Here is a 13366-nt window from a genome sequence, read left to right as displayed (position 1 = left end):
AAGTTCTTGAGAGAGGCTGCCACCAAAGTTCTTTCTTGCCCAAGTTTCTTTGATTCTTTTGTAAATCCAAACCTTATCTTTTGCAGCTCTTTTTCGTCCCCCTCTGTTCTCCATCCCTTTTAGAATATATATGAATCAATTAGGGTTTATTTGGGCTCTTGGATCTTTGAGTCATGAGTTGGAAATTTGATTGAAAAAAAATATATATTATTTCCTTCTAAATTTGGAAAGTCTTCCTCATAGACCATGCAAATGAATTTTTACTATCTTATGAAGTTATATGGGCCTTTTATTTGATCAAAACCAAAGCAATATATTTTTATCCGTTTATTTTGTATTTTTACTTGACTTATTTGCCTTTTAATTGACTAAAATTTAAATAAATCTAAATAAAAAGTATAAAAATATGGGGATGGGTTTTGAGGTCAAATTATGGGTCATGGGACTGTTTGAAATCAAAATTCTAGGCCCATTAGTTTAAAAACCAAGTTTTGAGCAATTAGGGTTTTATGCACATCTTAAAAATCGCCCAACTCCTAAGCCTTGCATCTCCTTTACTTTTTGCCATATAACCATGTTCCAGGACTTTTTAGAAAGCCTGATGAGTCCTTTGAAACCTCCTTTTGGTTCCACCCCGATTGGATCTTCCATGCTCAAGTTATGAGCTTTGACCTAAAAGGTATTTCTTGTTGACCTTTTTTTGGAGGACCTCTAATCTCTTGTACCCTTCAGATGAAATGAGATGGGCAAATTTCGGGGTATGACACTGATATGTGTATGAGTTGGATAATTGAAAACGAGTGAAGTTTGAATACATATTTGATTAAATGTGTGAATATGTGATAATTATGATTGTGTACTTAATCGAGAATATAATAGTAGAATTGAAATATTATACTATTTAAGCATATGGTATACTCGATAATATGTGAAATATGGGTTGATTACTATTATCTACATGGTTATAGCCGCGTGTGACTTAGCCGGAGGTTCTTCCGTGGTTATTGGAGACTAGGTAGTGAGTCGATGCTCTGGTCATGTAACACTGGGTAGACTAGGTGTGTTGAACTCATGTTATATTGCTCATGTATTATGCTATGACTTATGAACTTATTTGTTGGTTACTCGTCATTTTGAGAGGCTTTTAAGCCAAACCTTTAATTATGTCTTATGTTGAATTGAGACCATTAATCGATGTATGATCATGGTATGGGACATGAATCATTATGAATCACATGAGTATCATATTTTTCGCTGTGAATGCATATCCAGGTTAAATTGTGATTTTATATTGAGTGTTATTAAAATGACCAGGTGTAGTATGTTGTGTAAATAAATGCTGTCAGTTTTTTTAAAGGTTTTTAGTTCTTCTAAAAGCATCGATGTGACGCCCTTTTGAATTATATGCATGCTATTCTCTGATTATATGTTAAATAGTTTAGGGTATAAAAAGGGGTGTTACATTAGTGGTATCAGAGCCTGGTCGACCAGTTGGTCAATAGTCGTTAATGTTTCTCATCTTGTTGTATATGATTTGTGTATCTGACACGATCGATACCGTTTGTCTGGTTGTTTGGTTGTTTAGGAAGATGGTTGCAGGCAGGAATGATGATGCTATTGCTGAGGCATTGGCGATGTTGGTTGGTGCTATTGGTCAGATCCCTCCAGCGAATGCGGGTAACCGGAACGGGGATGATGATGAGTACCGTGCTTTAGGGAGATTCCATAGGAATAATCCTCCTGTCTTTGAGGATGATCATGAACCTGATAAAGCTCAAGCTTGGCTGAAGGCGATTGAGAAGATCTTCAGAGTTATGAACTGTACTGATGCTCAGAAAGTGAAGTTTGGTACTCATATGCTGGAAAAGGAAGCTGAAGATTGGTGGAACAACACTCTTCAGAGGTTTGAAGAAGATGGCATTGAGGTTACTTGGGATCTTTTCCGTGATGTCTTCTTAGAGAACTATTTTCCTGAATATTGTCGTGGGAAGAAAGAGGTGGAGTTCCTTGAGTTGAAGCAAGGAAATGGTACTGTTGCTGTTTATGCTGCTAGGTTTCATGAGCTTATCAAGTATTGTCCCCACTATAATACTGATAAATCTGAGAGATCTAAATGTTTGAAGTTTGTGAATGGCTTGAGACATGATATCAAGAAGGCTATTGGTTACCAACAGATTACCCGTTTTACTGAACTGGTTAACAAGATTCGGATTTATGATGAGGATAGTAGAGAGAGTGCTTATCTCTACAAGAGTTTGAAAGGAAAGAATCGGGATCGTGGGAAACCGTATGATGACAAGAGGAAACAAACTGGTTTTGGCAAGAAGCCAAGTTGGGGAGGATCTTCTACTCCACTTAAGTGCTTCAAATGTGGTGTGGAGGGTCATAAAGCTGCTGAGTGCAAGAAAGAGGTTACTACTTGTTTCAAGTGTGGCAAGTATGGTCACATAGCCACTAACTGTAGAGGTGGTTCGAATGTGACTTGTTTCAATTGTGGAGAGAAAGGCCACGTTAGTACAAAATGTGACAAGCCAAAGAAAGAGCAAGCAAAAGGAAAAGTGTTCGCATTGTCTGGTGTAACGACCGTTTTCTTTAATTATTTATTTATTTATGTGAGTTATGTGAATTAATTGTGAATTATGTGTTAATTATATGCTTAATTGATTTTATGTTGTTTTATTTGGGAATTGTTGGTAAATAATATAAGATAGTAAGTGTTGTTGATTATTGGGCCTAAATTGGTATTAGTAAGTGAGGGGTGTTAGTTAGAGCCCATTAGTAATTTAAGATAGTAAGGGTTTAACTAAAACAAGGGTTTTAGAGGAAATAGAAATTAGAAGTTCATTTTGGGGTTTTTGGTGAAAGAAGAGAAGAGTAGAGTGAAGAGAAAGAGGGGAATCTCAATATTGAAGCTAGAGTTGTCTTCAATCCAAACCTAAGGTAAGGGTGGGATTCTTTCATGCTAAAGGGATGTATGATGATGTTTTGGGTGGGATTTAATTGTATGTTGCATCCATGGAAGTTGTGTGTAGAGATGTTAGGGTTTATGAACAAATGCTTGATTTGATGAGTTGAAATGTGTTTAATTGATGTTTGATGATGTTATGATGTTATAAGACCCATAATATGTGTTGTATTTGTGTTTATAACATGTATTCTATTGCTGTTCGTGATGGTTGGTGTTTTCCATCTTGATTGGGTTGAGTTTAGGGGTTTTGGGATGGGTTTCGTATGCTATTTTCTGTGTTTGGGATTTTCTGAAAATCGCCAGTTCACGCTGCGAAACCTTGTTGGCGCCGCGAACCTCTTGGCAGAAACTTGAGAAAATTGGATTTGCTCAGTTCGCGCCGCGAACCCTTGTTGGCACCGCGAACTGCTTGGCAGAAACTTAGGAGATACTTGATTCACTCAGTTCGCGCCGCAAACCCTGTTGGCGCCGCGAACCCTGTGTTGCAGAACTTTTTCTAAACTTTGAAATGCTGTATCTTTTGAACCGTAACTCCTTTTTAAGTGCCGTTTGAACCTACGTGAAGCCCTAATTGATGTCTTTCCGTAGAATATTCTTAGTATAACTTTGAAAACTCTTGGAATCTTCTTGAATTGGATTTTGGTGACATTGGATATCCGGAATTGATTATGTCGTTTAAGTTGATCATGTCCTATACGTAGATTATGTTGTTTGAGTCGATTATGTCGTTAAGTGTGATTGTGAATGTGCATCACTGAGTCACATTCATTGCATTGTTTGAGACGGCCCTAGTGGCAAATGTTTGAGACGGCCCTTGTGGCGAATGTTTGAGACGGCCCAATGGCAATTGTTTGAGACGGGAGTTTTACTCCAATGGTACCACATGCATTTGCATTGTTCGAGTTGCATAAGTAAAGTTGTATGATGAGGTGTATTTGAATATTTGTGTGTGCATAACATGAATGTTATCTTGTGTCGATTTGATGGTTGTTTCGTTGAGCATATGTGATAAATGACTATGTATGCTTTAATTGAGATTGATATTATTGTTGTCGGTAAGATGTTGAATGATGTGAATAGTAGTAAGTGATACATGTTGAGAAGTGGTGACCGATGTATGATTATTTCTCCACTTTAAATATTATCATACACTTCTTTATAATGAATGATATCTCACCCTTTCTGTTTGAATGTTGCCCTCCATTGGTAACGTGCAGGTAATGACGCGGAGTAGTCGTGTACCTATAGCTCGAGTCGGTGTGTGTCGATGCTCTGATACGTAGCACTCGGGGAACGTTGGATTACTTGTTTATGTTTTGGTTTCTTGTGTTTATCCTTGTTAAACCTTGCCCTTATATTATGCTGAGACGTTTTAGATGTATCGATATTATGAGTTGTATTGTTGTTGACATATGATTTTCCGCTGCGATGCAAGTACTTGATTGGCTGACAACGATTTAATGATTTTGATATTGTTCTCCTATATGAGTGTTATGTATCTAAGTAATTGAGCATGATATATGTATGTGATTTTGTTGTTTAAAATGTGATGCTCCGAATCGTTAAGTTCTATTTGCTTGAAATTTTGTACTCTGATATTCAACTTGATTGCGGGGTAGATTTGGGGTGTTACATTAGTGGTATCAGAGCAGGTCGGTCTTGTCCGGCCATGTGTCGTGTCGTAGTGTAGTCTAACAAGCGTATATTATTGTTTGTACTGATTGGTTTTTGTGTTGTAGTGAAGACTTGTGATGGTTGGGAGGAATGATGCTGCAATAGTTGCTGCTTTGGAAGCAATGGCTCAAGCTTTGGAGAAACAACTGATTGGTGGAGAGAGTGCTACTTCTCGGAGTTTGGCTACCTTCCAAAGAGAGAACCCTCCTGTGTTTAAGGGAACTTATGATCCTGATGGCGCATTGACATGGCTTAAGGAGATTGAGAGGATTTTCCATGTCATGGATTGCACTCCTGAACAGAAGGTTCGGTATGGGACTCATATGCTAGCAGTTGAGGCGGATGATTGGTGGCTAGAGACCCGTAGGAGATTGGAAGCGAGTGGTGAAGAGATCTCTTAGATTGTGTTTCGCATGGAGTTCTTAAGGAAGTACTTTCCTGAAGATGTCCATGGCAAGAAGGAAATTGAATTCCTTGAGCTAAGTCAAGGGAACAAATCTATTGTGGAGTATGCTGCTAAGTTTGGTGAGATGGCAAAGTTTTACCAACACTATGATGGGCCGAATGGTGAGTTTTCCAAGTGCATTAAGTTTGAGAATGGGTTGCGTCCGGAGATTAAGAAAGCAATTAGTTACCAGAAGATTCGTATCTTTGGTGATTTGGTTGATTGTTGTCGGATCTATGAAGAGGATAACAATGCTCATTCTCGTGTGATAAGTGAGAAGAGGGGAAAGAGTTATCAAGGTCGTGGTAAGCCTTATGAAGCTTCGAGTGGAAAGGGAAAGCAGAAAGCGGTTGAGGGTAAGAGAACTAGTGCGGGAAGATGCTAGAAGATGCTACCGTTGTGGGAAGTTTGGTCACAAGAGCACGTCGTGTAACGTTGATGCTAGAAGATGCTACCGTTGTGGGAAGTTTGGTCAGGCATCGTCCGATTGTACGCATAAGGATATGGTGTGTTTCAACTGTGGTGAAGAAGCCCATATTGGAAGAGCTGCTTGAGAAGAGGTTCGTGAGACCTAGTGTGTCGCCGTGGGGAGCTCCAGTGTTGTTGGTTAAGAAGAAGGATGGAAGTATGAGACTTTGTATTGATTATCGTCAGTTAAATAAGGTGACAATCAAGAACAAGTATCCACTTCCAAGAATTGATGACTTGATGGACCAATTGGTTGGTGCTCGTGTGTTTAGCAAGATTGATCTGAGGTCGGGTTACCATCAGATTAAAGTGAAAGATGAGGACATGCAGAAGACGGCTTTTAGAACACGTTATGGACATTATGAGTATTCCCTGATGCCCTTTGGTGTTACTAATGCACCTGGAGTATTTATGGAGTACATGAACCGCATTTTCCATGAGTATCTGGATCGTTTCGTGGTGGTGTTCATTGATGACATTTTGATTTACTCTAAATCAGAATCAGATCATGCTGAGCATTTGAAGTTGGCATTGCAAGTCTTGAAAGAGAAGAAGTTGTATGCTAAGTTGTCCAAGTGTGAGTTTTGGTTGAAAGAGGTTAGTTTTCTGGGGCATGTCATCTCGAGTGATGTTATTTCCGTGGATCAGTCTAAAGTTGATGCCGTGTTGAGATGGGAAACTCCTAAGTCGGCTACCGAGGTTCGAAGCTTTTTGGGATTAGCCGGTTATTATAGAAGGTTCATTGAAGGTTTCTCTAAGTTAGCCCTTCCGTTGACTAAGTTGACTTGTAAGGGTAAGGCTTTCGTGTGGGATGTTTCTTGTGAAGAGAGCGTTGTTGAGTTGAAGAAAAGGTTGACGTCGGCACCGATTTTGATATTGCCTAACCCGGAAGAATCGTTTGTGGTCTATTGTTATACTTCTGAGATGATTTTAGGAGGTGGGCTCATGCAAAATGGTAAAGTTGTTGCTTATGCATCAAGACAGTTGAGAGTTCATGAGAAGAACTATCCTACACATGATTTGGAACTTGCTGCTGTAGTGTTCGTGTTGAAGATTTGGAGGCATTATCTTTATGGTTCTAGATTTGAAGTCTTTAGCGACCATAAGAGCTTAAAGTATTTGTTTGATCAGAAGGAATTGAATATGAGACAACGAAGGTGGTTAGAACTGTTGAAAGATTATGATTTCAGTTTGAATTATCATCCAGGAAAGGCTAATGTTGTTGCCGATGCTTTGAGTCGCAAGACCTTGCATATGTCGGCAATGATGGTTAAGGAGTTAGAATTAATTGAGCAATTTCGAGACATGAGTTTGGTATGTGAAGTGACCCCTAAGAGTGTTTGATTGGGTATGTTGAAGATTAACAATGATTTTCTGGATAGTGTCAGAGAAGCCCAGAAGTTGGATGTGAAATTGGTTGATTCGATGATTGGAGTCGATCAAGCTGAGAATGGTGATTTCAAGTTAGATGCGCACGGTGTGTTGAGGTTCCGTGATCGGATTTGTATTCCTGATGATGTGGATTTGAAGAGAGCTATTCTTGAGGAAGGTCATAGGAGTAATCTGAGTATTCATCCCGGAGCTACGAATATGTACCAAGATTTGAAGAATTTTTTTTGGTGGCCTGGAATGAAGCGTGACATAGCTCATTTTGTGTATGCATGTTTGACTTGTGAGAAGTCGAAGGTTGAACATCAGAAGCCTGCTGGTTTAATGCAACCGTTAGAAGTTCCTGAATGGAAATGGGATATTATTTCCATGGATTTTATGACAAGTTTGCCGAATACCGTGAGAGGACATGATTCGATTTGGGTGATTGTTGATAGGCTTACGAAGTCGGCTCATTTCATACCTATTAACATCACTTATCCGGTTTCGAGGTTGGCGGAAATTTATGTCTGCGTGATTGTGAAGTTGCATGGTGTTCCTTTGTGTATTGTTTCGGATAGAGATCCGAGGTTCACTTCAGATTTCTGGAAGAGTTTGCAAGAGGCGTTGGGTTCTAAGTTGAGGTTGATTTCGGCGTATCACCCTCAGACCGATGGTCAAACGGAGAGAACGATTCAATCTTTGGAGGATTTGTTGAGATCTTGTGTTCTTGATCAGGGAGGTACGTGGGATACTTATCTTCCATTGATCGAGTTCACATACAACAATAGTTACCATTCGAGTATCAGTATGGCACCGTTTGAAGCGTTGTATGGTCGGAGGTGTAGGACTCCGTTGTGTTGGCATGAATCGGGTGAGAGTGTAGTACTTGGACCTGAGATTGTTCGAGAAACTACCGAGAAGGTTAGGTTGATCCGTGAGAAGATGAAGACTTCGCAAAGTAGGCAGAAGAGTTACCATGACAAGAGGAGGAAAGATTTAGAATTCCAAGCTGGTGACCATGTATTTTTAAGAGTTACGCCAACGACTGGTGTGGGAAGAGCCTTGAAGTCGAAGAAGCTAACTCCTCGTTTTATCAGACCATATCAGATTTCCGAGAGAGTTGGTAATGTGGCGTATAGAGTGGCCTTACCGCCTAATCTTTTGAATTTGCATGACGTGTTTCATGTGTCACAACTTCGGAAGTATGTTTCGGATCCTTCGCATGTGATTCATATGGACGATGTGCAAGTGCGGGATAATCTCACGGTGGAGACTATGCTTATAAGGATTGAGGATCGCGAGATGAAGATGCTTAGAGGCAAAGAGATTGCTTTGGTGAAGGTCGTTTGGTCGGGTGCTACCGGTGAAAGTATGACATGGGAATTGGAAAGCAAGATGCACGAGTCGTATCCTGAGTTATTCGATTGAGGTAATTTTCGAGGACGAAAATATTCTAAGTGGGGGAGAGTTGTAACGACCGTTTTCTTTAATTATTTATTTATTTATGTGAGTTATGTGAATTAATTGTGAATTATGTGTTAATTATATGCTTTATTGATTTTATGTTGTTTTATTTGGGAATTGTTAGTAAATAATATAACATAGTAAGTGTTGTTGATTATTGGGCCTAAGTTGGTATTAGTAAGTGAGGGGTGTTAGTTAGAGCCCATTAGTAATATAAGATAGTAAGGGTTTAACTAAAACAAGGTGTCATACCCCAAAATTTACCCGATGTGATTCCCATTTTGATTTATTAAGGATGTTAAAAATTAGGAGCCATAGGGTCTGATATATCTATTATCAAACTCGCTCTCCTATAAAACTCCTGTATAGATTGGTTTAAAATAATAAGGGTGAAAATAGCAAAATCTTTTTAAATTCAATTGGCACTTGGTTTTTCCTTTTGCTTCTTAGGAAAAGAAAAGAGAGGGGTGTGTTTTAAGAAAAAATTAGGGCCCAATAGGCCCATTTGCTTATCTTCATTTAACCATTTTTCTTACTAGTTTTGAGATTATTAGTATTTTATTATTGGTTTAATTAAATTAATTATTATTAGTGTTTAAGATAATACTAGTATTATTTTAGATGTTATTATTAATTGATAATATTAAACTTAATAATCATTTGCAATTATCATAGGTGATTAAGAGATTAATTAAATCATTAATTTGGTTAATTGAGCTTTTAACGTCTTTGGATTGTTGCATTCTGAGCCAAAAAAAAAAAAGAGAGCTTTGGGCCTATCACGCTGGGCCGTGAACGGATCAGGGAGTGGACCGGGTCATACCCAACCCGGCCACTGTTCACTTTCTCCTTCCCTCATACGAAACCCTAGAGCTGCTCCTCCATGCACCCAGCGGCGCCGCCCGCCTTCAAACAACAAGCCCTAATCATCTAACAACTACCAAGGCCCATGGATTAAATGAATCACAAATCAAATATTCACTAAATCGAATCTTAACAAACTTAAACAAAACCAAATCTTAATAATTTTTATTGAATCAACAAATATATAATTACAAACGAATCTGAATCAATAACCTAAACTAATTGAATCTGTTTTTTCCTAAATCAAAATCATTAAACCTAACTATAAAACAAAAGGAAATTAACAGAAGAAGGGGACGAATTTCTGGAGATATAAACCCTAAGCTGCGCAAACCAACTCTGGAGACTGGAACTTCAATCTTCAATCTTGAACCTGCGAAAAGCACATAGAAGAAGAGGGATCAGGAGGGAGCTTACACGTTCCTGAAATTCAAGAACATAAGGTAATCTAGTTGAACACTTAGCTTTATCACACGATTGATTGTTGCTTTGACTGTATTTTTCTGGAATTTGGGGGTTAGGGTTCGTGACTAGGGTTAGGGTTCGTCAAATTCAAGGTTAGGGTTCGTCAAATTCAAGGTTAGGGTGCTTATCCGGTTAGGGTTCATAGAGTTTAGGGTTTTGATTGTTGGATTTCGTTGTCGATGTTTGATTCTGGGTTGCATTGATGAAGATGGGGTCGGGAGAAGATGAAGATCATGATGATCTTCATCTGGGTTCTTTGGTTTTCTGGGTGGGGATGAAGGTTTGCTGGGTTAATATGAAGATCTTCTGGGTTTGGCATGAACACTCCGATGAATATTCATCGGAGGCCTGGGTGGTACGGTGGTGTTAGAGGTGGTTTGTGGTGGTTCGAGGCCGGTTTCTGGTTTATGAGGAAGAGAGAGGAGAGAACAAAGAGAGAGAAGGAGAAGTTAGAGAGAGAAAGGGAAGAGAAAAATGAGAGAGGGGTCTGTATAGGTCTTTTGTTAATCTTCCGTGGGCACCCCGATCGTTGCCATTTGTCCTCCCATGGACACTTGGCAAGCATCACTGAACATGATTCAGTGAGTGCACTCTTATCATGCATCTTCAAATTAAATGCACACAGGCCCTTAGATGATTACGTACCAGATCCAACGTCCCTGGTCACGAGCTTACACCATAATCATGTACTCCCTCACCATACCTGATCCCAACGTATCTCTAGCTCTAGTGGGCCTATCTCTTTGCTTTTCACACCCCTTAAATTGCTCTCAAACTGGAAAACGCACCCCTATACAATATAAAAAAAATAATAAGATTTAATAAAAATAATCTTGTAAAATTTTAATTGTTTAATTGTTTTCTTTGACGATTTAATTTTCTCCTCGAACCGACTAAATCCATTAGTCGCATTAGACGAGAAATAATTTTTTAATTAATTTATAATCCTATTAATTCTAAATTAATTCTCTCCTCAACCCGACTAAATCTATTAGTCGCATTAGACGAGAGATAAAAAATACATAAAATTAAAACACATTTTAATTTGCTGCCCGCGACGATCTATCTATCGATCTGAGTAACCAGCAATGCCCCATAATCTGTTAGCTATACTGACCAAATCTATTGGTCACCGCATCTAACGGTGCCATATCAAATCAGGGTTGTACGCCCAAACACTTAAAACACATCAAACCACAAACCACAGATTTTCATCTCTTCGATACTGCGAAACTACGAAGGTAACTCAAAATACCTTTTCAAAACTGCGAAACGGTAATTCAGAATACCGTCAACCATTCAAATCTAATTCTAAGGCGTACAATCCTGTGCCCGAACTACGTTGACTCTGATTCTCCATAAGGAGATACGTAGGCACTTGGATAACCAAGGCGAGTCCCCTTCCTCAAAATTCTAATCAGGTTTAAATCTTGTCATTTACCCTATTAACTTTCTGTCACCTTTCTTTATGTTTAGCCGCAAACCTTTACCTTAGATTCAAAGCCATAGGAAAGGTTTGAGGGTGCCTAATACCTTCCCTCAACCTGATTATAATAACTTACCCCGATCTCTAAACAGCGTAGGGTTTCCTATTCGCCCTTCAGAATAGGTGGCGACTCTAAAAGTCTAATTTTTAGGGCAGGTTGCTACAGCTGGCGACTCTGCTGGGGATAACTAACAATGGTGAATTATTATGCTCCTAGGTTTTGGCAGGGTTTAGGTTTTGGCAAACTTTTTTTAGGTTTATGGCTAACTTTTTTAGGGTTTGGCAAATTTGCCAAAATTAGGGTTTTGGAGTAGGATTTAGGTTTTATTTCTTTTCTTTTTATATTTTAATATTTAAATTTTATTTATTTATTTATTTACTTGCAATTTCTATTATTTACTTGCAATTTCAATTATTTACCGCAATTACATTTGTTTATAGCAATTTAAATTAAATATTTGATTATTCGAATATTTGTTATTTTTATTGCATTTTGGGTTGTATATAAATTGTTGTTAAAACCTAAGCGTGGGAATTATAATAACGACCAGAGGGGAATTACATCGCCTACGAGTCTTATTATAATTCCACTCAGAGTGGGTTGAATATCCGGAAAGGTCTGATACGAGGCTTGACCTTGTTGAGGGCTGGACTTGGTATTTGGCTGATCTCTCTGGGAACCTACCCCTAAAACTCGAACCTCATGGATAAAATGAGTTGTTCTAAAATCCAAAGAGACAAAAAGTCTCGGCGGCTACGAACGACCCCATGAGACCTTCTAGAACATACCAATGGGAAGGGTAGGCACCCTCAGCCGTTACGTCGAACCTATGAACCTAGGGCTTATGTGCTTACGTGCTTATTATATATGCAATTTATATACTGCAAATGTCTTGCGTGTAATTTTTGCAGGTACTCCTACGCGCTCCCTGGCCTGCAGGGACTTCATTTCTATGACCATGTCCTTCCCACGAAGGATACCTCCATTTACGCACGTTGATTGGCTTCTCGATGGCCATGAGATCCAGTGACTGTCTCGAACGGTCACTCTGTGCTTGCCTCTACGAATTCCTTTTACATCCATGTGTTTTCACAGCGACGCGTCCTTCCCCGAGGGACAACTTCATTAGCATGCGTTCGATTGGCCTCTCGATGGCTATGAGATCTAGTGATTGTCCTGAACGGTCACTCCATGCTTGTTTCCGCGCACCCTCTAACTTGTAGGGTTTGGATTCCCCTCTCGACGTCTTTCATCCCTAGCCTGTAGGGATTTCACTTCATTCGATATCGTCCTTATATAGGTTGTGTTCCGCACAAAGAACCTTCCCACCAAGGACAACTTCATTGGTACACGTTGATCGGCCTCTCGATGGCCATGAGACTTGATGACTATCTTGAATGGTCACCAGCCGCTACCTTTTGCATACCCCCTAATCTAAGGGATTTCCATTGGCGTGTCATAACATCTATCTTGCAAGGATTGCACTAGGGTCTAATGTCGCCTCTAAGGTTATCCCTAGGATTATACGTCACGCATCTGCATTGCATGCATAGAGTTATAATACAAGGAGTCTCTCACATACGCATGCATTCGCATTTTCATGCTGTCATACATTTACATCTACATCTGCATTTTTGTCTTCACCCTTATCTAATCAACAACTACGCTGGCTAATTTCCTGAGACTCATAAATGAACTCAAGAAAAGCCCTAAAATGTGGAGAGAGGAGAACCAACCATTGAATGTTCAAGAGAGCTTGGTCCAACAAGGAGAAAAGGTTGCCCTTAATTATACAAACTACGTACTTACGCCTACGCCCGCGCCTATGCCTCCTCATGTTGGGGCAGCCGACGCAATAGAGGTCGTTACGGAGCAGGAGTTGGTTCAACAAAGAAGTTCCCCCATAGATGCACTTAAGGGGTATCTACTTATAAAGGGGTTCATCTTAGAACGCAACAAAGCTTACGAGAACGCCTTACAACGGTTTGTGGGGGCAAAGATTAGTCCAACTAGGGGCAATATCTTGAACAAGGATGCATAGGCATGGTGGAGGGGAAGCAAGATTTAATTGAAGAAGGGGTCATTGAGTCCGGCCAGCCTAAAGAGCCGCACAAGTCTAATGTTATGGATGTCTAGAAGGAGAGATTCTTAGATCATTAG

General features: G+C 39.5%; 1 protein-coding gene across 1 annotated transcript; it reads left to right on the top strand.

The window, feature by feature from the left end:
* The first annotated feature begins 1589 nt into the window (after positions 1-1589).
* On the top strand, positions 1590-9069 carry LOC131642620 (uncharacterized). The gene is made up of 2 exons (XM_058912847.1): positions 1590-2122; positions 9066-9069. The coding sequence occupies exons 1-2, from the start codon at positions 1590-1592 to the stop codon at positions 9067-9069; spliced, it is 537 nt and encodes a 178-aa protein (XP_058768830.1).
* The last annotated feature ends 4297 nt before the right edge of the window (positions 9070-13366 follow it).

The sequence above is a fragment of the Vicia villosa genome, unplaced genomic scaffold (genome assembly GCF_029867415.1).
Source record: "Vicia villosa cultivar HV-30 ecotype Madison, WI unplaced genomic scaffold, Vvil1.0 ctg.005440F_1_1, whole genome shotgun sequence".
Classification (NCBI taxonomy): domain Eukaryota; kingdom Viridiplantae; phylum Streptophyta; class Magnoliopsida; order Fabales; family Fabaceae; genus Vicia; species Vicia villosa.
Note: the sequence above shows the minus strand (reverse complement) of the source record. Positions and strands in the feature narration are given on the sequence as shown.

Coding starts and splice junctions, on each gene's coding strand:
- LOC131642620 (XM_058912847.1), top strand. CDS start 1,590: ATGGTTGCAGGCAGGAATGATGATGCTATTGCTGAGGCATTGGCGATG.